The sequence below is a fragment of the Ursus maritimus genome, unplaced genomic scaffold (genome assembly GCF_017311325.1).
Source record: "Ursus maritimus isolate PB19 unplaced genomic scaffold, ASM1731132v1 scaffold_19, whole genome shotgun sequence".
NCBI lineage: Eukaryota > Metazoa > Chordata > Mammalia > Carnivora > Ursidae > Ursus > Ursus maritimus.
The window spans coordinates 55104868-55130668 of NW_024424341.1; the positions used below are offsets into that span (position 1 = coordinate 55104868).

The following is a 25801-nucleotide window of genomic DNA, read 5'->3' on the forward strand; positions in this document are numbered from 1 at the left end:
CACATCTTCGTGATAATTACAGCGCTTCTCCCTCTGACTGTAAACAGGCTGACCTAGCCTGTCCTAACCACCAGCCCGAGCTCCTAAAAGCAGAGCTTGTCTCACTCACTCAAGTATGCCCAGCATGTTCCAGAGCCTGGAACAAGGAAACTTCTTAGTCAATATTGGGGGATCGAATAAATGAACCATTCTGTCGCCTGCTTCTCCGTTTGGAATGTGCATAAACCCAGGGAAATGCAACGGAGCCCCAGGGATTCATTAATCGATGGTATCCTTTTTTTTTTTTTTTTAAGATTTTATTTATTTATTCGACAGAGATAGAGACAGCCAGCGAGAGAGGGAACACAAGCAGGGGGAGTGGGAGAGGAAGAAGCAGGCTCATAACGGAGGAGCCTGATGTGGGGCTCGATCCCATAACGCCGGGATCACACCCTGAGCCGAAGGCAGACGCTTAACCGCTGTGCCACCCAGGCGCCCCTGTGATTCTCTCATTTTTAAGGGAAGCCAGAAATCTGTATTTTCTTCTGTAGGCTTGCAGTTGGTGGCCTCTGACCTAAACAATTCCCCCCAACTAACGATGGACAGTCCCCAAGACATTGTCCAAGGTCGTTCTATCACCACACGCTGCCCTGCGTTCTCACTAAGCTACCACACCAGTCATTCCACGCAGGCGCTCACAGATGCACGGGGGTGCCTTCGTGAGGTTCTAGGTGTAGGGTCTCCTGGGGGGGGACAAATTTGGAGTTCAGGCTGACTCCCAGTTTAAGGGCTTTTCACATCCTGGGTCACCCCCAAGTCCCTGCCAGTCCTGCCCTCAAGTTCACACATTGTACTTGTCCCGTCAGCTCCCAGGATGACCCAGAGGAGGAAATACTTTGAGAGTTGGAGAGGCGTCTTTGAAATTTAAGAGAGAGAGAGAGAAATTTCATAATAAACGCTAGCCCAATATTGTGCCTACGTAATATGATATAGTCATGGCCACAATTACAAGGTGTGAGGAAGACAGAGCAAAAGGTGGTCTGCAGTAAACACTTAGGAGTCTTTCCGTGTTAATGAGGCTGCATTTCGGATACAAGTTACAGAAAATCCAAGTCAGATCAGCTTAAAACAATCGAGAAAATATGCAGATGGGGCCCCTGGGTGGCTCAGTGATTAAGCCTCTGCCTTTGGTCAAGTCATGATCCCAGCATTCTGGGATCAAGCCCCGCATCGGACTCCATGCTTAGCGGGAAGCCTGCTTCTCCCTCTCCCTCTCCCCCTGCTTGTGTTCCCTCTCTCACTGCCTCTCTCCCTGTCAAATAAATAAATAAATAAAATCTTTAAAAAAAGAAGAAATATGCAGATTACATTAAACATAAATCAACAAGGAAAAGGTGACAATCTAATTAAAAAAAAAAAGTGAAAGACTTTAACAGGCTTCACAAAATATCCAAACGGCCAATATGCCTCTGAAAAAGTATCCTCCATGTCACTGGTTGTCAGGAACATTCAAATTAAAAGCACAAAGAGATTCTACTCAGGAGACACCACGAGGAGATACACATCTGGGTTGCCAGGTGGAAAATTCTGGCAATAGCTAGTGTCGGGGAGGATGTGAAGGCACTGGAACTCTCAAGTGCTACTAGGGGAGGGTAAAATGATACAAATACTTTGGAAGCTCGGATATCTACTACAGCTTAGCATCTGCCTAGGCTTATAACCCACAGATACAGACGTATATGGTCACCAAGAAACACGGAGAACATAATATGCGATTCCATTTATGTAAAATACAAACCCAGAAAAAACGGATCTATGCCACAGAAAGTCAGGAATGTGGCTCCTCCTGACAGGATATAGTGACTTGGAGAACACAGAGGCCATCCCTCTGGGAACGCTAATGATGTTCGTCTATTGGTTTGGGTGCTGGTTACACGATGTGTTCAGTTTATAGCTTTTCCTTTATAACTTGTTCACTTCTCCTTATAAATGTTGTATTTCACTTAAAAAGTAAAAAAAAAAAAAAGTTTCAGAGGGTGGGTTTCAGGCATGGTTTGATCCAGAAGTATGTGATGACATCAGGACAATGGTTTCTCTGTGATTCTCTCAGGTCTGCTTTCCTCTGGATGTGGCATTCATCCTCAGAATGGCTTCTCTCATGGTTTCAAGATGACCTCTTGCCTGGCTCATATTTATTCTTTCACATTTAGGGGAAAGGAGTATATTCCTCTTCATAACTAGTCTCAACAATCCCAGAGCTTCATTCTAATTGGACTGAGTTCCGGTACCCAGCCTTCACCAACTGGCCGTGAGCAGGGAGATAAAGACACTGATTGGCTTAGGCCTGGGTTACCTGGGTGACCATTTCTGAACCAATCACGGTGGCAGGGGGGTGGGATTATGCTGATTAGTTCCAGCCATTCATTGACCCACCCGAAGCTGGGAGTTTGGAAGATGTCAATCTAACTCAAACTTGATGGCTTTTATACCGGGGCAGGAAGGGGAGAAATGGACATTGTGAAGGTGATGGCATGTGCAGGGCGTTTCTTTTTTCTTTTTTAAAAATGTATTCGAAACAATCACAAACTTACAGGAAAGTTGCAAGTACAGTACAAAGAACTCTTTGCCCTCCTGAGTTTTGGGTTTTTTTGTTTTTTTGTTTTGTTTTGGGTTTTTTTGGTTTGTTTTGTTTTGTTTTGTTTTTTAAGATTTTTTATTTAATTATCTGACAGAGATAGAGACAGCCAGCGAGAGAGGGAACACAACAGGGGGAGTGGGAGAGGAAGAAGCAGGCTCCCAGCGGAGGAGTCTGATGTGGGGCTCGATCCCAGAACGCTGGGATCACGCCCTGAGCCGAAGGCAGCTGCCTAACGACTGCGCTACCCAGGCGCCCCCCTCCTGAACATTTTGTGCGAAAATTACCAGTATGTTGCCCTGAATGTTGTTGGGTGTGTCCTACACACACGGACTTTCCAAGGTAAAGAGACTCTTGCTCCCTTTGATTCCTAAGTTTTATGCGAGACAACGTATAGCCTTCCACCCAAACTTTGCATTTTTACATTTCTTTATATCCTCACAGACTCATGGATTTTTATTTTATCAAGGAGTTTATAATCTCATTTTGAACATTGATGCTCAAATTGTTCCAGATTTGGCCAATGGGAGCCGTTCAAGCTGGCTCTCTGTCCTTCCACCTGTTCTCGTCTTTCTTTGAACATTTCCTTACTTTCTGACCGCCCGCCCCCCCAAATGTTCCAGGCTTTTCTTGTATCTTCTCTGTCCCCTCTCCCCTCGAATCATCCATTTTCTCAGAGCAGAAGGGAGGGTGCTTTTGAAGGCCGGTGGCTGACCCCTCACCCCCGAGTGACCCCCTTGGACTCTGATTTCAGTGCCGCTGGCCCCAGCCAATGGCAGAGGCGATGCTCCCGCGGTTGCCATGGAGACTTCTGGGCCGCAGAGCGGAAGGAGGCGGTGACGTCACTGCGGGAGCAAGTGCAGCGGCCACATCCTTGTCTTCTCAGGACCACGGGGCACTGAGGGCAGCCTCTGGACCAGCCGCGAGAGACTAGCCACCCTGCTTTCTGGGCCCCCGTCCACGACACCCCGGTGGCAGCAGCCCCAGGGAGACCCGCCGTCCCAGATCTGCTGAGACAGCCAGGACGGCTGAGACCTTTGGACACCATCACCAAGAAAGGGGAAGTGCATCTTCAGACCCTCCTTGGTGTGGCCTTGCCCAGACTCGGGACCCACGAGCCAGCTGGCAGAGGCCACCTCCGCTTCCCTGAGCGTAAGTCCCTGGGAATTCCCAAGAGTCCTCTCGGGGGAAGGCGGGACACTGCAGCCCTGCGGGCAGGGCCAGGGGCATCCTCCACCAGAGGGACAAATTGGGCCCGTGAGGCCTCTCTCCTACTTAGCCTTTGGGAAGGGATCTTGGCATCCTGGATCATTCTGTGGATTCCCGAGGCAGCTCAGGGGCGCACCAGCGGGCATACTGCTGCCTCCGAGAGCTGGGCAAGATGCTCTTCGGGGTCAAGGACATCGCTCTGTTGGAGCACGGGTGCAAGGCGCTCGAGGTGGACAGTTACAAGTCCCTCATGATCCTAGGGATACCAGAAGACTGCAACCACGAGGAATTCGAGGAGATCATACGGGTCCCCCTAAAGCCTCTGGGCAAGTTCGAAGTGGCCGGGAAGGCCTTTCTGGAAGAAGAGAGATCCAAGGCAGCCATCATTAGGCTGGAGGAGGACCTCAATTATGCCGTGATCCCCAGGGAGATCAAGGGCAAGGGCGGCATGTGGAGAGTAGTCTACATGCCCCGGAAGCAGGACATCGAATTCCTGACCAAGCTGAACCTCTTCCTGCAGAGCGAGGGCAGGACAGTGGAGGATGTGGCCCGGGTCCTGAGGCAGGAACTGTGCCCCACAGGGACGGGCCCCAGCGAGCTGCCTGCCAGAAAGTGCCAGGCGCCCGGGCCAGGGGAGAAGCCGGGGGCCAGGGCCCCCAAGGGCACCGAAGGGGCCCCACCTCTGGACTCCACGGAGATGCAGGGCCAGGCTGGAGATGACAAGAGAGGCAAGCGAAAGCACAAGAAAAGCCGTCGACGGCACCATGCATCTGACAAGAAGTTGTGAGGTGAGGTGGGGAGGGCGCAGGGGCAGCAGGGTGAGGGGAGGTGTGATCTGAGTGGGTGCGGGTGATGACGGGAAGGGGAGGCAGCCTTTGAATTAGTTTGGGGAATCTGAGTGAGTGTGGATCGTATGGGGGGAGGACTATGACTCTGGTGTCTGGGTCACTTTGAATGGTAATGGGTGTCATCTGAGTGAGCGTGGGGAACATCCGACTGGTGTGAGTGGGGGGGGCATTTTGATCTGAGTTAACTTGCAGGTTACATCTGAGTGATGGGGGGTAACATCTGGTTGAGTGTGGGCCATTCCATCATTCTGCAGATATCTATTGCACACCTACTATGTCCCAGGCACTGTTCTAAGAGCTGGGAGAAGGGAGCAAACCCAACACAGATCCCTGCCTTCATGGCCCTCATAGAGACTGGGGAGCATGTGAGTTACTGGGGCACATCTGCGTGGGCGTGGGTACCATTTGAGCAGATCTAGGTAATACCTGGTTGGGTGTGGATCACTCAGTCATTCAACAAATGTTTTCTGAGCGCCCACAGTGTACCAGGCGCTGTTTCAGGCACTGGGCATACACAGCAGGGAACAAACAGACCCAAATCTTGCCCTCGCGGCACCCATATTAATATCTGAGTAGGTACGGGTTACGTCTGAGTTACTCGAATACATGAGGGAGCGTGGTGCCGTTTGCGTGTGTGGGTAGCATCTGAGTATGATGGTAATATATGAATTAGAGCGAGTTTAATATTTGAGGAGTTGTGGGCAACGTGCAACTGTGGGAGTAACACCTGAGTGTGTGTGTGTGTGTGTGTATTATTTGAGTGGGCGAGGGTAACTTCTGAGCGAAGAACCCGCAAACAACGTCTAACAACCTGGAGACCCAAAGGAACCAGCCAGAGGCGGCAGTCCTAGCCAAGAAGCATCATCTGGACTGTTGCCATGGAGACCGCGGGCTGTCTCCCCCTCCCCCCCGCATGAGCAGGTGTTTGCAGGAAACGGAAGAGGAGTAACAGGGTCCAGGATTCCAAGGGTTTTCAGAAGGTCTCTTGCCCGAGCTGAGGAAAGCCAAGCAGGAGGAGCACGTCGGGGAGATCCCTGCTCTGGAGAAAAGCCGTTATCCCCTCTCAGCAACCTCCCCAACCCCCCCACCCCCCGCAAGGCCTGATATAGGAGACAGCCCTCTTGCTGAGTATGTGTTGCCAGGAAGAGACACAGACCCTTCTAGCTTTGGGCCCTGCTGGAGATCCTGCCATTGCAAAGTCTAGACCGTTTTTTTTGTCTTTTAAAAGGATGGACCTTGAAGATACCTCTGGCACAAACTCGTCCAGAGTGGACCACTGTGTTTTGCAGAAATCACACCTGACGAAGTGAGTTGCCTGCTTCCCACACGTGAGGTGCTCAGTGCTCTGTGTTTGACTCTGTCCAAAGCTGTCGCTGTCCTGTACGCACTCGGTCTCCCTTGCAGGGGATGGTCAGACATGGGACTCCTCTGCTCCGATGGGCCCTTCAGGTCAGGATACGGTTCTCCCCAAATTCAATTCCAGAAGCTCTGAGGCTTGGCCAGAGGGGGCACCCCGCTTGTAAAGAACAAAAGGCAAGATTTTCAGGAAATAGTCCGAAAAGAGGTAAATAATTAAGAGGTCATCGTCAGGAGTTATCCATTAACAGCATTAACTTTGAGTCCCCCGGATGGTAAAGAACAACAAAAACAAAGAAACGAATCAGGTAAAACCCAAATGTCCGTGGGTAGACCGAGCTCTTATTCGGGGACATCCGGTCTGCGAATTTGCAAACTTCCATTAGTTCAGGGATTTGCAAAGGTTTGAGCTGACTTTCTTTGGTTTTTAAAAAATGCAATTTACACACACATTCAGATTCTTACCTACCAAATCGTGATGGTGGAGACCCCCAACGTATTAATGTGGTGGGCTTCAGTCACATCTGTGAATTCCAGCATCCAACCCCTATTCTTATATCTGCTACACCCTGAGCCCCGCCCCCCCCCCCAGCACAGCCAAAAGGTGGAGATTCTCTCTCCACCCACCCCTTCACCTTGGCAGCCAGGGTGCAGGCAAGGGACCCACCCTCAGGCAGTCAGAAATCCCTCTTAGGTCCTTGCATTCCTGGCGAGTGTCAAGACAGAAGGAATTTTTAGAGTTCACGTGCGTCGACAACCTAAACACCTGAAAGACTGAGTTCTGGACACTCCCCCTGCTGTCTCTGAATCATCAGCCTCCCCATCCTCTTCTGTTGTGGAATGCTCGGGACAAAGCTTTTCCTGCCATCCCCACATACATATTTACTCCTCTTGCAAGCCTATCTGTGGTCATAGCGCTCTCCTGATCTTTTTCTCCCTTGTAAGTTTCCAGCCCGGGCAACCGCACTCACAGCGTATCGTGTTGCTGTGTTCGCTGTTTTCTGAGAGTCTGGGCTTCACTGAGACCTCAGGCACATGAGCTAGTGGCCTGCCATTCTCCCACCAAGGCACAGTCATCGTGTCGTAAAACGGGACAGCGTGACATGCCGTATCGTCTTCTTGCAGTATCAAGACTGTATATTTGTGCTTATTGTGGGTTTGGGGTGTTTCCCATACGACATCCATATGTGTGATACACAACGTGAGCATGTGTCAGTGTTCAGTGTTGCCCCTAAAACCCAACCTCCTACCCCTTCTCGAGGTTTTCCGGAAGAGTTTCCTGACGTAGCAACACAAGCAGCTGTGTCACCCGGTTACCACTGGAAGCCAGTTATCTGTGTGGCTGGCACACAGCGAACCCTAAGTGAAAATTCCCAGATCAGTTGGACGTGCTGGCTGAGAGATGCCCGCAGCTGGCCTCGATAAACCCCCATTTTCAAGAGCGGGTTCCGTTAAAACTTTTCCCTGTTCTTTGTGGTCGATGCTCTATTGTACAAATATGAACTTATAAAATGAATGTATTGAAAGCAATCACAGCATGCTCTTTGATATGTTGCGGGATTCCATGCTAGATCTAATTTGGAAAAAAAATCTAGGAGCGCCTGGGTGGCTCAGTTGGTTAAGCGTCCGGTTCTTGATTTCGGCTCGGGTCATGATCCTGGGGTCCTGGGATCGAGCCCTGCCTCGGCTCCCTGCTCAGTGGGGGGACTGCTTCTCCCTCTGCCTCTCCCTCTGCTGCTCCCCCTACTTGTGCCCTCCCTCTCTCTCTCTGTCAAATAAATGAATAATTCCAGCAGATTCTGGGGTCTAGGGGTTGTCCCTAGCTGTCTGGGACCTGGTCTGGGGTGAATAGGGCAGGTGGGTGGTACCAGAATGTGAGGGCCTGATAAAGGAGGTAGTTGGAGGCTCTGGACAGGTTGAAGGGCAAGCTGTGTTTACTTTCTCTAGAAATTGCCTGACCCTGGGAGGGCAGTCCTTCGAGAGTCAGCCAGGCCGCAGATACCCACGCATCAGAGTATGGAAAATAAAAAACCCGGTCTTACGGTAATAAACCTAGAACACAGATAAATATCTATGCCGTGAATAGGGGAACTGAATCTGAAATTCCTCTAATTGGCTCGCTCACTAGGCAACCTGCCAAATAAAGCAGCAGAGGCCTCTGCCTGGTGTATGGAGGTTTGGAGGTCAACAGTAGTGTTGGACATATGGCCTGGGTTCGAGTCCTGCCTCCTCCAGTTCCCAAAGCACAATGAGCCTGGGCAAGCCATTGAACCCCCTGCGTCTCGTCTTGGGTTGCTGATTTGTAAAATGGGGATAGAGGTAACCCGGTGTGGGGAGGACATGTGAATGACTTGGCCCAGGGGCTAAGAGGGAGGAAGCTATGAAGTCGGCCCCTCAGATCCTGGGTCCAGTTGACTGTTGCGTTTTGCCCTGACAAAGAACGCGTTAGCCTGATTTTGGATCTCAGATTCCCGAGCTAAACGTGTCCCCAGCTTCCTCAGAAGACAATATGTTCTCTGTATTCGGACAAAGGGCTGTCTGGGAACCTGGGCAAAGTAGTGAGTACAGCGAGATAACACCCCTCGGGGACGGCACCCAGCCTGTGTCCTCGCACGCACAGGGCACAGGACGGACAGCATGTCCAAGGATTCAGAGCTGTGCAGACAGACCTGGGTGCCAGTCTTGACTCTGCCACCAACTGGTTGTGTGCCTCTGGGGAGGTGACTTCACCTTTCTGGGCCTCAGTTTCCTTATTTGTAAAGCGGTGCTAATACGACTCATGCCACAGTTTCATACCATGCATTAAAAACGTAGGTTCTGGAAGGGTACCTGGGTGGCTCTGTCTAAACGTTTGCCTTTGGCTCAGGACACCTCTCTCTTTCTCTTCCCTCAAATAAATAAATAAAATCTTAAAAAAAATAAACAGAGGCTCTGGAGTATTCACAACAGCATTATTCATAAGTACCCAGGACTGAAACAACCCGGATCCCGACTGACAGGTGAACAGATAAACAAATTGTGGTAGATTGACACCATACATTGTCTCATGGCAACAAAAAGAATGACCTACAGGTCCACACGGCCGCATAGATGCGTCTCAAAATCCTTCCATCGAGGAAAAGTAGCCAGACCAAAAGGACACATGCTCGGTGATTCTTTTTATAGAAAACTCCAGAAGCAACAACCCTCGAGGCACAGAAAGCAGAGCCATAGCTGGGGCTAGGGAGGCAGAAGGGGACTGCCACAAAGGGCACAAGGGAACTTTTTGGGGTGATAGAAGTCTTCTGTATCTTTTTTTTTTTTTAAGATTTTATTTATTTATGTGACAGAGAGACAGCCAGTGAGAGAGGGAACACAGCAGGGGGAGTGGGAGAGGAAGAAGCAGGCTCCCAGCGGAGGAGCCCGATGTGGGACTCGATCCCAGAACAATGGGATCAAACCCTGAGCCGAAGGCAGACGCCCAACGACTGCACTACCCAGGCGCCCCAGAAGTCTTCTGTATCTTGATTGTGGTAATGGTGACTCTGAAACTTACCACACGAGGGGCGTCTGGGTGGCTCTGTCAGTTGAGGGTCCGACTCTTGGTTTTGGCTCAGGTCACGATCTCAGGGTTGTGAGCTCGAGCCCCATGTTGGGCTTGTGCTGGGCATGGAAGTTGCTTAAGAGTCTCCCTCTCCCTCTGTTCCTCCCCCCTGTGCACACACTCTCTCTGTCTCTCAAATCAATCAATCAATCAATCAACCTTACCACATGGGACATTAAAAAGGGTACATGTATAAGATGGACATTATACTTCCAATAGAGCTGATCTTTAAAAAAAAAAAAAGAAAACAAGAGTGGGGCAGTTGGGAGGTGAGCTGTCTGGGGGAATTACTTCATTTCTATGCCTCAATCTCTTCATCTGTAAAATGGGTTGATTAATTGTACCCATTGCTGAGGGTGGTCAGGAAATGCAAAAAGAGGCATCTTTATGGGAAAGTTAGGTATGTAATGCCAAAGGCTTCATAGACTCCTGAGAAAAGGGACGTCTAACCTTTGGACCACCCTGGGGTGATGCTGGCAATAAGGGGCAGGCCCCAGAAGGAAGTTCCGCAGGCGGGGCAGCGGGCATTTGAAAACCCTTCTAAGATTCTCATCACCCATACCTGGTTCCCGGGGCCAGGAGACTGCACAATAATTCACTTTGGGGATAATGGTTCTTTTTTAAAATTTTATTTATTTACTTGTCAGAGAAAGAATGAGAGAGAGCACAACCAGGGGGAAGGGGCAGAAGGAGAAGGAGAAGCAGACTTCCGGCGGAGCAGGGAGCACGATACGGGACTCGATCCCACGATGCTGAGATCATGACCTGAGCCAAAGACAGACACTAACCCAAATGAGCCACCCAGGCTCTCAAGAGGATAATGGTTCTTGAGAGACAAGGTCACAGAATAAAACTTGGATGTTTTAATTTGGAACTTTCCTCATTGGAGTCTGGGGGATTCGCGGCCACAACTGGGGGGTGGGGCGGGGCTAGATTTGTTCCCCATGCCTGCCGCAGCCAATCACCACAAACTGGGTGACTCAGAACTGCAGCGCATTCCCTCACACTTCCGGAGGCTAGAACTCCGAAATCAAGGTGTCCGCAAGGCTGAGCTCCCTCCGAAGGCGCTGGCGAGGAACCTTGGGGTGTTCTTTGGCTTATGGCCACATCGCCCCAGTCCCTGCCATTGTGGTCACACTGTCTCCTCTGATTCTTCATGGCTCCCCCTCTGTGTCTGTTAGTCTCTCTGCTTCTCTCTTACCAGGACACTCCTGATGTCCCGCCCAGACAGTCTAGGGTAATCTCTCCAAATCCTTCATCACATCTGCAAAGATCCTTTTCCAAATAAAGTAACATTTTCAAATGCCAGGCGTTCAAACCTGAAATCCATGGGTAAGCATTATCCAAACTATTACAGGATCTCTGAGATTCCCGCCCCTCCCCCGCTTTAAGGGTCCCTCTATGTTGCTAAAATCGGAGAAACCCTAATTTCCAGTCCGGCTCTTTTGCGGGTGCTGTGTGGTATTTCCAGCTGGCCAAGTTCCTCCCTTGCCTCTGCTCAGCCCCACCAACCATCACTAGCTCAGAGTCACTTGGGGGGATTATTTTTGTAACGCAGTACCCCACCCCCTCACCCTAAGATGTTCTGATCTTAGGTTGGACTCGGGAAATCGTGATTTCTAAAACTCTCACTACTGATTCTAATATGCAACCAGATTTGCAAATTATTGCTTTAGAGAAACGTGCCCCATGAATGAATGGATGGACGGATGGATGGATTAACGATTGTTCAATTATACAGCTATTTTGTCGGCTTTGCTTCCATAGGCACCAAACAGCTTTAGATTTTGTGTTGAAGAAGTGAGAGGCAAGGGCGGCCCAACTATGGGGCTGGTTCTGGAAGTCAGAGTGTAAGCCATAAGGCTGCTTCCCGCTATATTTCTTGAGGACCTACTATGTGCTGTCAATGAGCCCATTGGTTACAACGTGTGGCTAATTTATATCCCATTCATTCTAGACAGGATCTGATTTCTGGGCATTTGAGACTGAGGACAAATCCAGTGACTATGCCAAAGTTACAAATGTCACCTGGGAGAGAAGTCTTCAAAGATTGCTCACCAGCCTTGCTCCCCACCGTCAAACCACCATAAGCAACTGGGAAAATAAAGAAGGCATAAGAGTATAGGGGCTGGAATCTAATGAACCTGAGTAACTCAAAGATTTGTCACTTACTAGCTGTGTGGCTTTCTTTGGCCTCAGTTTTTCTCATCTGGAAAATGGGAATAAATACTTGCTTAAGAGGGGTCGTAAGGGGGCGCCTGGGTGGCACAGCGGTTGAGCGTCTGCCTTCGGCTCAGGGCGTGATCCCGGCATTACGGGATCGAGCCCCACATCAGGCTCCTCCGCTATGAGCCTGCTTCTTTCTCTCCCACTCCCCCTGCTTGTGTTCCCTCTCTCGCTGGCTGTCTCTCTCTCTGTCAAATAAATAAATAAAATCTTTAAAAAAAAAAAAAAAGAGGGGTCGTAAGGAGTGGGGCGCCCGGGTGGCTCAGTCAGTTAAGCATCAGACTCTTGCTTTGGGCTCAGGTCCTGATCTCAGGGTCGAGAAATTGAGCCCCCCTCCACCTCCACGCTCAGCGGGGAGTCTGTTGGAGATTTTCTCTCCCTCTGCCCCTCCCTGCATGTTCTCTCTCTCTCAAATACATAAATCAATCTTAAAAAAAAAAAAGAGGGGTTGTAAGGAGTAAAAGAAAGAACGCACAGGGACGGGGAGAAAGTAGGTGCTCGATCAAAGTGAATTCTTATCAGTATTATGCTCCCTGCTTTCTTACTCAGAGAAGGGTGGAAATTGTCACAAAAAAGAAAAGCGACACTGATCGGCATACACAGATTCGGAAAGACTTCAAGACCAGCTATTCAGGGAAAAAAAGCGAGATTTATGGTAATAAATCTTGTACAATCCTCTCGTTCATTCACCCAACAAATATTTTGAGCACCTACCAGCACCGTTCTAGGTTCTGAGCATTCGGCGGTGACCAAACCAGACAAATGCCCCCCGACCATGGGGCGAGTATTTGAATAGCGACACAACAAATAAATAAGAAAATAAATAAATAAATAAGAAAATACTAGGAAGTGGTAAGCACCGTGGTAAAAATAATTCAAGATGATGTGAAACATCCCCTGGGGTACATTCTAAAATTACACATGTAAGCTTTTTTTTTTTTTTTCCTGCAAAAACACGGAGGTATTTCACTGTGGTTACTTTATGGGAAGAGGCTGGAGGCTGGGAGAAGGAGACTTGTTTTTCATTTTATATCTTTCTGGAACTTCATTTTCTTAACGTGTGTGTTACTTTTCATATTTTATATTTTTTTATTATTTTTTAAAGATTTTATTTACTTATTTGACAGAGAGAGAGAGACAGCACAAGGGGGAGCGGCAGGCAGAGGGAGAGGGAGAAGCAGGCTCCCCCCTGAGCAAGGAGCCCCATGTGGGACACATGGGACTCGATTCCAGGACTCCGGGATCAGGACCTGAGCCACCCAGGCGCCCCTTTAGTATTATTTTTTAAAGTGGCACAACCAAGCGTAGCTGGGTAGAGAGATCTGGGCCATGTTTTGCTTTCTTCCTCCATTCTTTTTGGATTTTTCATCTCTTTTAAACACATATGAAAGTGGGAGCTGTGATTACGGTTCGTCCTGGGGCGGCTGGAGAAGGCTTACTGCTGCCCGAGATCTGAGTAATCCATATACCCACAGCGGAACTGCTCAGGGGTTGGCAATTTTTGTAAGAATGTTGAACATTTGAGGTTTTCATTTCGAGGATAATCCTCCCCGCCCCGCCCCACTCCCACACATAGACACACACACAAACCTTTTACCAATTGCAGAACACAAATATCTCATCTGCGAGGTCATTCCACTTGGAAGTTTTGACTTTTCGGACTTGGATTCATAAACCAACATTCCTCAAACGGGTAGCCTAGGGATTTTCAGTTTCCGGTAGCTTTTCAGGGAAGCTGAGTGGGGGGATCCGGCCTAAAGAAGGGGTGAGGAGCCCAGAAGAGGTGCTGCCCACCCCCCACCCTCCGGACCCTCCCGTCCCGGGGCGGACCCACGCTAACGCGCGTCTCTTCGTTGCCATGGAGACCGCTGGGCTGCTGGAAAGGGAGCACAAGGGAGGGGCGGGGCGGTGGGAGGCCAGGCCCTGGCTGAGTGCGGCCGGCTGGGATGGAGCTTGTGGGAGGGAGGAAAAAATCCAGCAAAGCCTATCGACCCGGCTCTGCAAAGGCAAAAAACAACCCGAATGAGCCAATAAATGAGCAAAGGCCTCGCTGAGATCTTCCCCAACCCCACCCGCCAAGCATCTTCCTTCCTTCCCTCTCTCCCTTTCCTTCCCTCTTTCTCTCCACATCTGCCTGGTTCTTTCAAGAACTAAATAAAATCCCACGTCGTGAGTTAAATAAAATTATATGTTTCTTTTTTTATACCTTGTATTAAACTCATTATTATTTTGCAGGGTTTTTTGCTGTTGTTAAATTTTTTTCCCTTTTAACAGTTGTATATTTCATTATAATTGGTTTCTTTTGTAATCCGATGGATGCGATTCTAAGCATTGAAAAACTTTATCTTGAATAGGGCCCCATAGCACTTAGAAAGGGTTAAGGATTCCTGAGATAGAGGACCCTGGAGAGGGTAGATGCTATTCCCATATGGGGGGGGGGGGCAATGACATCTCCAAAAAAGGTGACATTTGAGCAGAGGGAAATTGCCAAGAGAAGGCAGGACCATAACAGTCTGGAGGTTGGGAACAGCAAGTGCAAAGGCCCTGAGGTGGAACTGAGTCTGGTGCCTTGATGAAGCGTGAAGAGGTGGGGGTGGCTGGAGTGGAGTCAGTGAGAAGGAGGGAAAGGGAGGGAAAGAGAGGGAAGTGGAGGAGGTGTGCTTGGGCTTTGTGGCCCACGGTGAGGACTTTGATTTTACTCTGAGTAAGATGGGGGATTTTTAAAAGAGTAGAGACAGATCTAAGTTTTTAAAAGATTCGTTCCAGCTGCTGGGCTGGGGTCAATTGCAGGCAGCGAGGGGTAAGCAGTGAGCTGTTTGCACGTAGCTCAGAGAATGCCTAACAACAGGCCCGCTCCACACACAGCAGGGCGCCTGGTTCCAAGAAAACGCTCCCTGCAAGTTAACGCTCCCTGATTACTAATGCCATCATGGTGCATATTGTTACTGAGCTGAAGGCCTCAGACTTACTGGGAAGCTTTGCACACCCTGCGCCCCACATCCCAGGGATCCAGACCCCTCTCTGTCCATGGCCGAGTCTGAGGACCTTTGCTTTAATTTATTTAATTAACATTTTTGACTTCTAAAAATCCAAGCAATCCAAACAGATACAGAGGGGGAAAGTACATGTCTCTTGCCACCTCTGGGGCTCCCCAGTCTCCCTCCCCAGAGACAGCCACTGTCGGCTGTGCTTGTACCCGAGATCAGTACACCCGCACGTCTAGACCCTTTGCCTGCCCCCCTCCACCCACACACATACACACACAAGTCAGACCGTTTCAGATTCAAACCCAGGTTCCATCGCTTCTGGCTGTGGGCCCTCAAGCAAGAGATTTTACATTCTCAGCTATAAAGTGGGATGATCAGGGCGCTTGGGTGGCTCAGGCATTAAGTGGCTGCCTTCCGCTAGGGTCATGATCTCCGGTCCTGGGATCGAGCCTCCCACCACCACCACCCCGTTGGGCTCTCCGCTCAGCAGGGAGCCCCTCTGAGCTCTCCCTCTCTCACCCTTGCTCTATCTCAAGTAAATAAATGAAATCTTTAAAAAAATACAATAAAATGGGGGATCATCATCATTCCTATTACCTGCATCATAATGTTATAGGGAGGATTTCGTGGAGTTAATCCGGAGAAAGCACTAGGACAAGCTCCAGAAAACCTGACTGTCCTTTTTACTAGGTGCTTCTTTTTACACAGCTGCATAGTATTTCAATGTGAGACTCGTACAAGGGAGCCAGTGCCTCCTGATGAACACTTCGGTTCATTCATTCACCCCGCAAGTATTTATTGAGCACCTACGGTGTGCCAAGCCCCGCGCTAGGCGCTGGTGCGGTAGGATCCCGGCTCCAATTTCTCCACCGACCTGTATGGTTACCCAGGCGGGAACCGCTGGTACCCAGAGTCTCGGGATGCTGAAGCGCGCACAGTGGCCCCGGCTTGCCCGAGGCCGGCCGCATTAGCATGCCCACCCTGGGGTTTGGCTGGATCCCGCGCGTTTAGAAGGGCAGGTTGGGGAACTGCCGCCTTTCCCGGGGAAGGTGCTGACGTGGGCCTCGGCGGGGCGTTCTGCTTGGAAGCCGTGGCCCCAGGGAGGCCCGGAGCGCGGCCACACCCCTGTGGGGGAGGGGAGGGAGGGCGCCCCGAAGGGAGTGGACAGCCCCCCTGTCAGTCTTCCCGAGTCGGGGAGTGTAAGATGAGAAGGGGGAAGGTGGGCCTCACCCTAGGGGAGAGCGAGGAGGAACTTCCTGCCCGCGCGCGCTCCTCGGCGCTGAGCGCACGGGCTGGAGGCTGCAGGCGCGCGTCAAGGTCAGCCTGGACGGGGGTGGCAGCCTGCCTGGGGGCGGGAGACCCTCCGGGGGGGGCTGGGCTGCGGCCTCCAAGCGCCTCGGCCATATTGAATAGCCACGGCTGAGTCGTCTTTGTGTGCGGAGGCCTCTCCCAAGCTGCAGGCGCGTCCCCAAGGCAGGAAGAGCCACGGGGGCAGCCCGTGCGCCCCAACTCGGAGCCGGGACCCCACGTCTGCAGCTGGCGGTGGGCTCCGAGCCTCGGACTGACCTCACCCCGGCTCACGTAAGCATCCTGGGAACTGATTCCCGCCAGTCCTTGGGGCGGGGGAGCCGGACTTGGTCAAGACTGGACTTTGTGGCGGGCAGAGAAGTTGGGAGGGGTTGGCTCATCCTTGGCTGGAGAGGTGAGACACCCTCCCCCCCGCCCGGGCAGTTCGGCGAGGACTCCTCCCCTCCTCCCCGACCCCCATCGCCCAAGACTCAGGCCTACTTGTAGTTTGGGGTCGTTGCCCCCACCCCCGATTTCACCCTGGAGATCTTAAAGACCCTCGAGAAAAGCCACGTGGGGGGCTGGTTCCCCTGGGGCTTCCTCCCATCCCCCGACTGCCTTATCCTCTGGAGCGTCCCCGATGTCTGCAAAGATGTGGATTTGGACGTCCTCGTGGAAGCTTTGAAGCCCGTGGGGACCTTTAAGAAGATTGGCAAGGTGTTCCGCAGGGAGGAGGACTCCACGGTGGGGATGCTGCAGATCGGGGAGGACGTCGACTATTTGCTCATCCCCCGGGAGGTCAGGCTGGCGGGAGGCGTGTGGAGGGTCATCTCCAAGCCTGCCACCAAGGAGGCGGAATTTCGCGAGCGGCTGACCCAGTTTCTGGAGGAAGAAGGCCGCACGCTGGAGGACGTGGCCCGCATCATTGAGAAGAGCACCCCACACCCGCCCCAGCCCCCCAAAAAGCCCAAGGAGCCCCGGGTAAGGAGGAGAGTCCAGCAGATGGTGACCCCTCCCCCGCGGCTGGTTGTGGGCACCTATGACAGCAGCAACGCCAGCGACAGTGAGTTCAGTGACTTCGAGACCTCCAGAGACAAGGGAGACAAGGGTCACAAGGGTCACAAAGGCGCGGGGCGCAGCAGGAAGGTACGCAAAATGCCAGTCAGTTACTTGGGCAGCAAATTTCTGGGGAGCGACCTGGAGAGCGAGGACGACGAGGAGCTGGTGGAGGCCTTTCTGCAGCGAGGGGAGAAGAAGCCCAGCGCGCCACCTGCCCGCCGCCGCGTGAACCTGCCCGTGCCCATGTTCGAGGACAACCCCAGGCCGCAGCTGTCCAAGGCGGACAGGTGGCGAGAGTATGTCAGCCAGGTGTCCTGGGGGAAGCTGAAGCAGAGGGTGAAGGGTTGGACGCCCAGGTCCAGCCCCGAGGGGAGCGAGTCCCAGCAGGCCTCTACCAGGCGGGAGAGGGTTGGGGCATCGGGGCCGGCCAGAGCCAGCCGGGGGGATAATGTGGGCAACACAGGAGATGGGCAGGTGCCTGAGACGTCCCCAAGACGATGGAGGCCCAAAATCAAATGGGCCTCTTTCCGCCGTCGCAGGAGGGAGGAAGCAGCACCCACGGATCAGGGGGTAGAGGCTCCAGATAATCAGAGAGCAGAGGCTGCAGATGGTCAGAGGGCAGAGGCTGCAGATGGTCAGAGGGCAGAGGCTGCTGATGATCAGAGAGCAGAGGCTGCAGATGATCAGAGGGCAGAGGCTGCAGATGATCAGAGGGCAGAGGCTGCAGATAATCAGAGGGCAGAGGCTGCAGGTAATCAGAGAGCAGAGGCTGCAGGTGATCAGGGGGCTGAGGCTGCAGATAATCAGAGGGTAGAGGCTAGAGATAATCAGAGGGCAGAAGCCATACCTGTCCAGGGGGCAGAGGCTGAGGATAATCCAGGGGCAGAAGCCATAGCTGTCCAGAGGGCAGAGGCTACAAATAATCAGAGGGAAGGGGCTGCAGATAATCGAAGGGCAGAGGCCCCCATTGTCCAGGGGGCAGAGGCTGCACCTGATGGGGCAGAAGCCATAGCTGACCAGAGGGCAGAAGCTGTTCATAACCAAAGGGCAGAAGCCCCAGCTGCCCGGGGGTCCATAGGGACAACCCAAGGAGCTAAGGCCCGGAAACAGGTCAAAACAGTGAGGTTCCAGACCCCTGGACGTTTTTCATGGTTTCGGAAGCGCCGGAGAGCCTTCTGGCACACTCCCCGGTTGCCAACCCTGCCCAAGAGAGTCCCCAGGGCAGGCGAGGCCAGGAGTCTTAGGGTGTTGAGGGTAGAGGCCAGAGCAGAAGCAGAGCAGGGAGAGCGAGAAGACCAGCTGTGAGGTGAGGGCAGGGGTGCCCTGGAGCTCGTCGCCACCTGCCATGCTATCGCCACTCGGGGGGCCGCCCTCCCCCTCCCGAGCTTGGATGGAGATGCCCTTCCTGCCACCGTACTTGAAAATGGAGGCAGACAAGGGTCAGGCAGTGGGCCTCCCGTCTCCACCCAACAGCCCTCTTTCTTGTTAAAAGTTTATCTTTCATGCATTGATCTTTTTAAAAACAGACTCTTTCTAGTCACCCGAGGGACATAAAGAGAGCCATACGAAGGGGTTGCATCACTCATGATTTTAATTATTCCAATGCAAGTCTAAGTGCTCAGCTTGAAAGGGGAGAAGGTGGTGGCGAATTTCCCTCCCCTTCCCTCCCCTCTCCCTTTCTCTTCTTTTCTACTGCCCACTTAATACTGACCTCCTCCTTGAACTTAAAAAAAAGGGCGCAATCCAACATGCAAATAAAAATGTTTACCACATGATTTCCTGGCTTTGAATTGGGCAAGTGAAGAATGCTCCAAGGTTATGTCGTCACTCCCTTGTGTCCCCTCCACTCCCACCCTCCGGGATGGTGCCCCATGTTTATGTCACTTTACTTGCCATCCCCGTGCAGCTGGCTTCCTGCCCAGGGCCCGCACGTTACATACTTCCCCCAAGCTTGGTTACAAGGGGCAGAAGATTCATTTGGAAAACGTGGCCAAAATTCGGATTCTGGGGCCCTTCATGCCAGAGCTGTGGATTTGCTCCAGCTGGCTGTGTGGCCCAGGAATCTGTTTCGATCAAACCCCCAGAACATCTCCTGGGGCAGATTGGCCACTGGGCACAATGAAAACTCTTTGCACTAGAGACAGGCCAAAAAGCCGGATCGTGGTGTGGTATGTAGTGTGTTGTGACTGGCACTTACGATCGGGGACAGATCGGGTTGCTATGGCCCCGTGGGTACTGGGGGACCTCTCTCTGTATTGTCTTGTGTCCCCCAAACCCCAACCCCACCCACGGAAAACAGCATATGACCACACCCCAGCCTCGAGGAGGGCGGGAGGAAAGGGAAGTCACGGAGGAGGGAGGCCTGGAGGCCAGCTCTGTCTTGGCTGCAGCTGCAGTCCTGGCCTGGGTTTTTTTTTTTTCGTTTTTGTCTCTAGAACAAAAGAGTCGCCTGCCCTCACCCACTCCTTTCTGGAAGTAGTAGGAAGTAGCTGGTGCTCCTTCCATAAGATGCTAAGAGCCCCTTTGCACTTGGTACCCAATGGGGTTTGGAAGAAAGACAGGGTGTGGACCCCACCTGCAGGGATGGACTGTGCGGGGGGCCAGGGAATAACCAGGCTGGATGGGGCCGTCTCTGGAGTGCCCAGTGAATGCTCTGGAAGCCAGGTTGGTGGTAGCTGTGGAGAATTCACCCATCTGGGAGAATAGTAGCCACATGCCCACGAGGGCCTAGTCTGTTTCGGGTCCTGGAAGGGGAAAGGTGGGAGCAGAGATGGTGAGAGACACCAGGTGAGACTTCCAGATTTGGGGAAAATCCATCCCCCCAGCTGATTTCCCTTTGTCCCTCCCATCCCCAGTGGTCCAGACATGAGCATCCGCCGGGCGCAGGAGGCAGAGGTCCCTTGGGTTCCCTGAAATTGTATCAGGGCTTTCAATACTATTTTTAATCCAAGGGGATTTCATTTAGCACCTGAAGGGCTCAGGCCCAAACGCAGCCCATGGATGTCTCCAGGGTTGTGGTTTCAAACATGCCAGGATTGTCGTGGAGGGAAGCACCAGAAAACTGGAGGACACAGTAAATGTGGACACCCCTAAATGTTCCCAACGGAACACGGCCATAGAGGTGCCACCCACAACAGCAGGGACTTTCTGAGTCCCCATGCTGGTGTGCCTTGACAGGAGGAAACCACTAGGGGGCATGGTAAGGAGGGATTTGGAACCTGGTTCACCCCTAGCGCGTCCCCTCACAAGCTGCTTGACCTTGGGCTGGTTACCTTGTACCTCTTTGTGCCTCTACTTTCTCATCTTAAAGGGGGATCATAACAGAGCTTCCCTCCCAGGATTGCGGAGATGATGGAAGAAGACGTAATGTGTTGGAGTTCAAATCAGCCCCAAGAGACCTCATCTCTCATCGTCCTATTCCCATTCTACACCAGAGGCGGCCAGAGCTTCACGAGACACCTCGGCCCTGATGGGGGCCCCTGGGACAGAGGTTGTCAATCCTGGAGAGCGTGTGGAATGACCCGGGAGCTTTCCAACACCCCTGCCCAGCCTGGCACTCTCAGAGACTCTCGTGCATGGTGTGGCTGGGGTTCCCAGAGCCCCAAGGTTTGCAGGGTGATTCCAACGTGCACCCGGGACTGACAACTGCTACCCCACAGCCCCAGGAGATACTCGGACCCCACGGCAGACCCCTCTCAAGCTGGTCAGGCAGCAGAATCCATTGGAAGGCCTTCTAAAACACAGACTGCTGGATCCCAACGCCTTAAGTGATTCCCCAGGTCGGGGGTGGGCTCGAGATAGGCGTTTCTATCAAGCTCCAGGTGATGCTAATGCTGCTGACCCCAGGACCCCACACGAAGGACCGCTGCCCTGCAGACACGTCCACTTTTCCGCAGCCTGACATTCAGAGGTGGAGCTCTGGCCCTGGAAGGCCCTGGGCCAGCGCCTGCGGCATCTGCGCCCTGGGCGGGAGCCTTGGCCGGCGCGCCTTTAACGAGCGGTCCTGGAGCGCCCCCTGGTGGGAACTGCGGGAGCCGCAGTCGGTGCGGGCGTTCTCCCATCTTCCAAGCGGTGGGTGGTGGGGAGCCGGCGGCGTCAGCGGACTCTGAAGCCCTCGGTCTTCTCTCTAGAAGTTTCGGGACCCGACCCCATTCTCAGGAGTTCCAGGACTCGACTGGGCCGAGGGGCCGGGAAGGGACAGGTTGGGCCTGGGGGTGCGGGGCGAGCTTGGGTAGAGGATGGAGTTGGGGGGCACCCTGGCCACAGGCTCCGGAACGGTTAAGTGGTTACTCGAGGGAGCCCGGAGTAAGACAAACCCGGGTTCGAGCTCCCTTCCCAGACTTCAGAGCCTCGCTTTCCTCATCGGGAAAATGGGAGTGAAAACCTGCCTTCATCCTATTCCCCCAACCCTACTCTATGCACAGAATCAAATAAAGACACACACAACTCAACCCCAATCTCGTCACCCCACAGACCCCGCAGGGACACGAACAGCACGGGAGGTGGCGCTGGAGGGGTCCGTGATGCCCCGTGAATGACCCCCGGGATCACGGGCCTGAGCCGTTCCGCGGCCCGAACGCGCCTCGCTCAGACCTCGGCCTGCCCCAGCCCTCTCGTCTTCGGGTCTTCGCTCCAAGGTCACCCTCTCCGTGAGGGCGTCCCCGAGCCACCCGAAACGGGCGACGCCAGCAAACCCTGCCCCGCCGACGGCTGGCGCCGCAGCCTCCCCGGGTGGCGCCGCCGCGCGCACTGCTCCGGAAGCGTCTTCTCAGTGCCCGGGCCCCACGGCGCCCCCGCAGGGTCCGCATTTGTGGGTGTCCCTCCGGCCGCCGAGCTGGCGCCGAGCACCTGGCCTGGTTCCGTGTCCCCGCGGCCCGCAGCGTCCGTCCCGCCTGCGCCCGGGCGCTGCCTCCTCCCGCCGCCAGGGCCGCGGCGCTCGGCTCGGTGTCCTCGGTGTCCTCGGGGCTGCGAGCCTGCGGGGCTCCGGCGGGGACCAGCGTGCGGCCCAGAGGCCAGCGCGGGGGTCTGGGCGTCGCCGGTCCGGGCGCGATGGCGGAGTCTTTCTCCCTCCCGGCGGGCGTAGCCTTCCAGCACCTTCCTCTCCGGGCGCATCTGGGCCGCGGTTCGCCGAGGCCGCGCGTCGCTGGACAACTGGAGTCTGGGCCCCCGCCGTGCGCGGGCACCGTGCTGGCGCGGCGTATGCGGCGGGGGACAGGGCGACTCCAGCCCGGGTCCCGGGGGCGGCCCTTCCCGCCGCGCCGCCCCGAGCGCTTCCACGACCTCTCGGCCCACGGTCAGCCACCCCCGGCTCCGGGCCCGACGCTCGGCCTCAGCCACCGGCCCGAGTCCTCTGCCCGCAGCGCTGCGATGCTTGGAAAGCGGGAGAGGGGGGGGGACGCTCTCCGCAAGCTGCTGGAGCTGTGGTGTTGGCGGCGGGGACGGGGGACGGGCGCTCCTGGGTCCCTCCTCGGGGAATGCGGCCGCTTGGTGGAAGCTCTTCAGCGCAGCGACCTGGGCTCTGGGCCTCAGCAGCACGCAGCTGGATGCACTGCTCGTCTTGGGGCAAGCTGACCCTTCCTCTCTGCGCTTGACCTGCAATACCCCTGTCACCGATCCCCTCTGCTACACCCCCTGACGAATACAGTCAGCGGGGCATCTGGAAACCAATTAGTGTGGCAGGTGACAATCCGCCAGTGCTTGAAAAAGTGAGGGTGTGAGGGAAGGGGGACATTTTTAATTGGATGGTCAGGGAAGCCCTCCCTGGGAATGGGACAGTTGAACAAAGCCTGGAATGAAGTGAAGGGTGGAGCTATGCAAATATCCTGGGGGAAGGCACTCCAGGCCAGGGGAAACCACAAGTGCAAAGGCCCTGGGGCAGGAATGGGCTCCAAGTGTTCCCTGGACAGCAAGGAGATCTGAGCGTCTGAAAACCCGGGAGAGTGGTGGGCAGTGAGGCAGATCAAATGGGGACAGAGGAAGCCGACCAGGGCTGTCCCGGAGAACTTTCTGTGATGGTGGAAATGTCCTATACTTGCACTGGAATGGTAGCCAGGGGGCCCATGCAGCTCCTGAGACATGTGAGGTGGCTGGTGTGGCTCAGGAAATGGATGTTCCATCTCACTTAATTTTATGTAAATGTATTGTCCCTTGCGACCAGAGATTACCCTATTGGACAGAGTAGGTCTAGACCACTATAAGAACTTTGGTTTACCCGGTTTAACCATAGGGGCAAAGGAAGCCTTTGAAGGGTTTGGGGAGGAGAGTGAGGGAACCAAGCAGCAGACTGAGTTCTGAAAGGGCCCCTCTGGAAGGAGCAGGGAGGGAGGCGGGGTCCCAGTAGGAGTGGAGGTTGGACCCCCTTGGTCTGGGTCCACGGCAGACCTTTGGCGCAGGGGCCAGGGGCTGGGTCTCATGGTGAAGTGTGGGAGTGGGGTGCTGGCTAGAGAGGGCTACAGGCCGTAGAGGGGAGTGAAGGGGCCACGTGGGCACCAGGGTGAGGCATAGTGGGGCGGAGACTAACCTGGGGGCTAGGAAATAGAACAGAGACAGGGACCAAATGAGGTACAGGGGGAGTAGGGTAGGAACCAGATTTAAAGGTGATGGCTGGGCCCCAGAAAGTGCAACTGGATGGGCCAAGAAAGGGCATTCTAAAGATAATGGAGTCCTGGGGCCCGGCAGGCTAAAGAAAGCCACAAACAGCTGCGGTCTGAGTGGCAGGAGGAGGCAGGGATGGGGGCAAGGTAGAATGTATATGGCTGCAGTTAGGTCAGGGGGCTGGGCCGGGGCGGGAGAGGGGGGGGATGGCTAGCGAAGACGCAAAGGACACTGGGTATAAATCAGGGCATGCCCAGGTGTCCCGGCTGCACTTCAGTTATGACAGGTGGGACATATGCTGCCCCACCTCAGACGCTCCCCTGCCCCATCCTCCAGACCACAGAGACACCAGGCCAGGACTTTCAACTCACTTTACTGAAGGGCCCCAGGGGACAAGTGCACAAGGAGAGGAGCCCACAGCTGCTCCGGACCTGCCCCACCCCAGGCGTCTGCAGAGGCCACTCAGCCCAGGGCCATACCCCCCAGGGAGGAGGGAGCTTCCTCCCCAGCCCCAGCCCCAGGCCCCCCCATGGCCTGCTCCCTGGTGATCTCAGGAACTGTCCCAGGGAGATCCCTGTAGTTCTGAGGGAGGAGCTTCTAGAAAGGCTGAAGCCCTTCCTGAGTCTGCTTCTGCACCTGGGTATCCCCAGGTGGGGCTCACGCAGTCCCCTTGGGCGGCAAGGGCACCCCCAGGCCCCTGGGCCTTCCTGGAGACACAGAGGGAGGGCCCTCCTGGCACGAGGGGCCTGTCACCTCCTGGGCACATGGGGACTCTGGCACAGGCACACACAGTCCCAGGACAAGAGGACTTGGAGTGGCATCAGTGGGAGCGCTGCTGAGAGGAAACACAGGTGGGTGGGAAGGGCTGATGACCGCTTCACCACGTGGACACTGATACCCCAGGAAGCAGCCACACTGGGGACAGCAGGTGCTGAGCCCCACAGCGCTGGGCCAGGCTCCTGGGGGAACTCAGGAAGGACACGTCCTTCCCCTTGGCACGATTCCCTGGGCAGCTCCTACACTGGCTGGACCAGCCCCTGCCCCTCGGATGCCCCCTCAGGGTCCCCTCCGATGTTTAATTCACTCAGAGGGTGCACTGGGCACCATGCATCCTCTTATGCCCAGGGCTTCAAGGCTGGTGGGGGGGGGGCGGTGAGGGGCCCACAGGCCTGTGGGAGGTGCCCTGCCCTGCACTGCCATTGAGGGAAGCCAGAAATCTGGAGTTTATGTGACTGAAAATGGTGGCAAGTAATTCCGGTTTTTGGAACTCCCTGGGCAGCCTGAGTGACAGATTCAGCCTGTGGACAGTGGCCTTGGCCTTGAGGAGCTGGGTCCCTTGTCTCCGCAGCACCTGAGGGGGCAGGGCTGGTGCTTTCCCCTTTCTCCCGCCTCCTCCTCCTCCCCAGCCCCCACCCTTCCCCACCTGTCCTCCCTCCTCTCTCAGAGGACCTCTCTCCTCCCTAGGAGGCTGTCCCTCTCCCTTCAGCTCCCTCTTCTGGAATTATCTCCTCCCAAGCAGGAGGACCAGCTCAGGCCTCCTGCTACACGCAGACACCCACTGCCCAGCTGGGTGGCCCAGGCTCCATCCCAGACCCCAGGCCCCATGAGACTGGGGCAGAGGGACAGTGGCCCACAGACGCTGGCCAGAAGCAGGTGTCTGGAACGATGGGGGCCTCGCAGACAGCCTGAAAGAACTCTCTGGCACGGCGGGCGGGCCTCCGCACTGCCCCATGGCCACCGCCACGCTCACCCGCGAGCTAACCCGGCGCCGCCCAAAGCCCAGCCCCCTGAGTGGGCCCCCAACACACCGTCCAATCACCTGGGGCTGCTGCCTCCGGGGTGTCCGCACCTCTCCCCCGCTTCCCTGGGGATCGCTCCCCCCACCTGCAAAGGAGGGACTGAGAGGGGCTGGGGAGGCGGGAGGCGGGCAGCTCAGCAGAGCTGGGGTGGCGCGGTAAAGCGGCGGGCGGGGGGGCCGCCTCTGCCGCAGGGGGGCGGGGACAGCGCCCCTGGTGCGGCCGCGCGACTCCGGTTTCCC

At 54.6% G+C, this 25801-nt stretch overlaps 2 protein-coding genes across 2 annotated transcripts; both read left to right on the top strand.

Moving 5' to 3' along the window:
• Positions 1 to 3995: 3995 nt before the first annotated feature.
• On the top strand, positions 3996 to 4814 carry PNMA8C (PNMA family member 8C). The gene has a single exon (XM_040633053.1). It carries the CDS (start codon positions 3996 to 3998, stop codon positions 4608 to 4610), a length of 615 nt encoding a protein of 204 aa, XP_040488987.1. The 3' UTR covers positions 4611 to 4814.
• An 11376-nt stretch (positions 4815 to 16190) lies between these two features.
• CCDC8 (coiled-coil domain containing 8) lies at positions 16191 to 18944 on the top strand. The gene has a single exon (XM_008684485.2). It carries the CDS (start codon positions 16861 to 16863, stop codon positions 18472 to 18474), a length of 1614 nt encoding a protein of 537 aa, XP_008682707.1. The 5' UTR covers positions 16191 to 16860; the 3' UTR covers positions 18475 to 18944.
• Positions 18945 to 25801: the final 6857 nt, after the last annotated feature.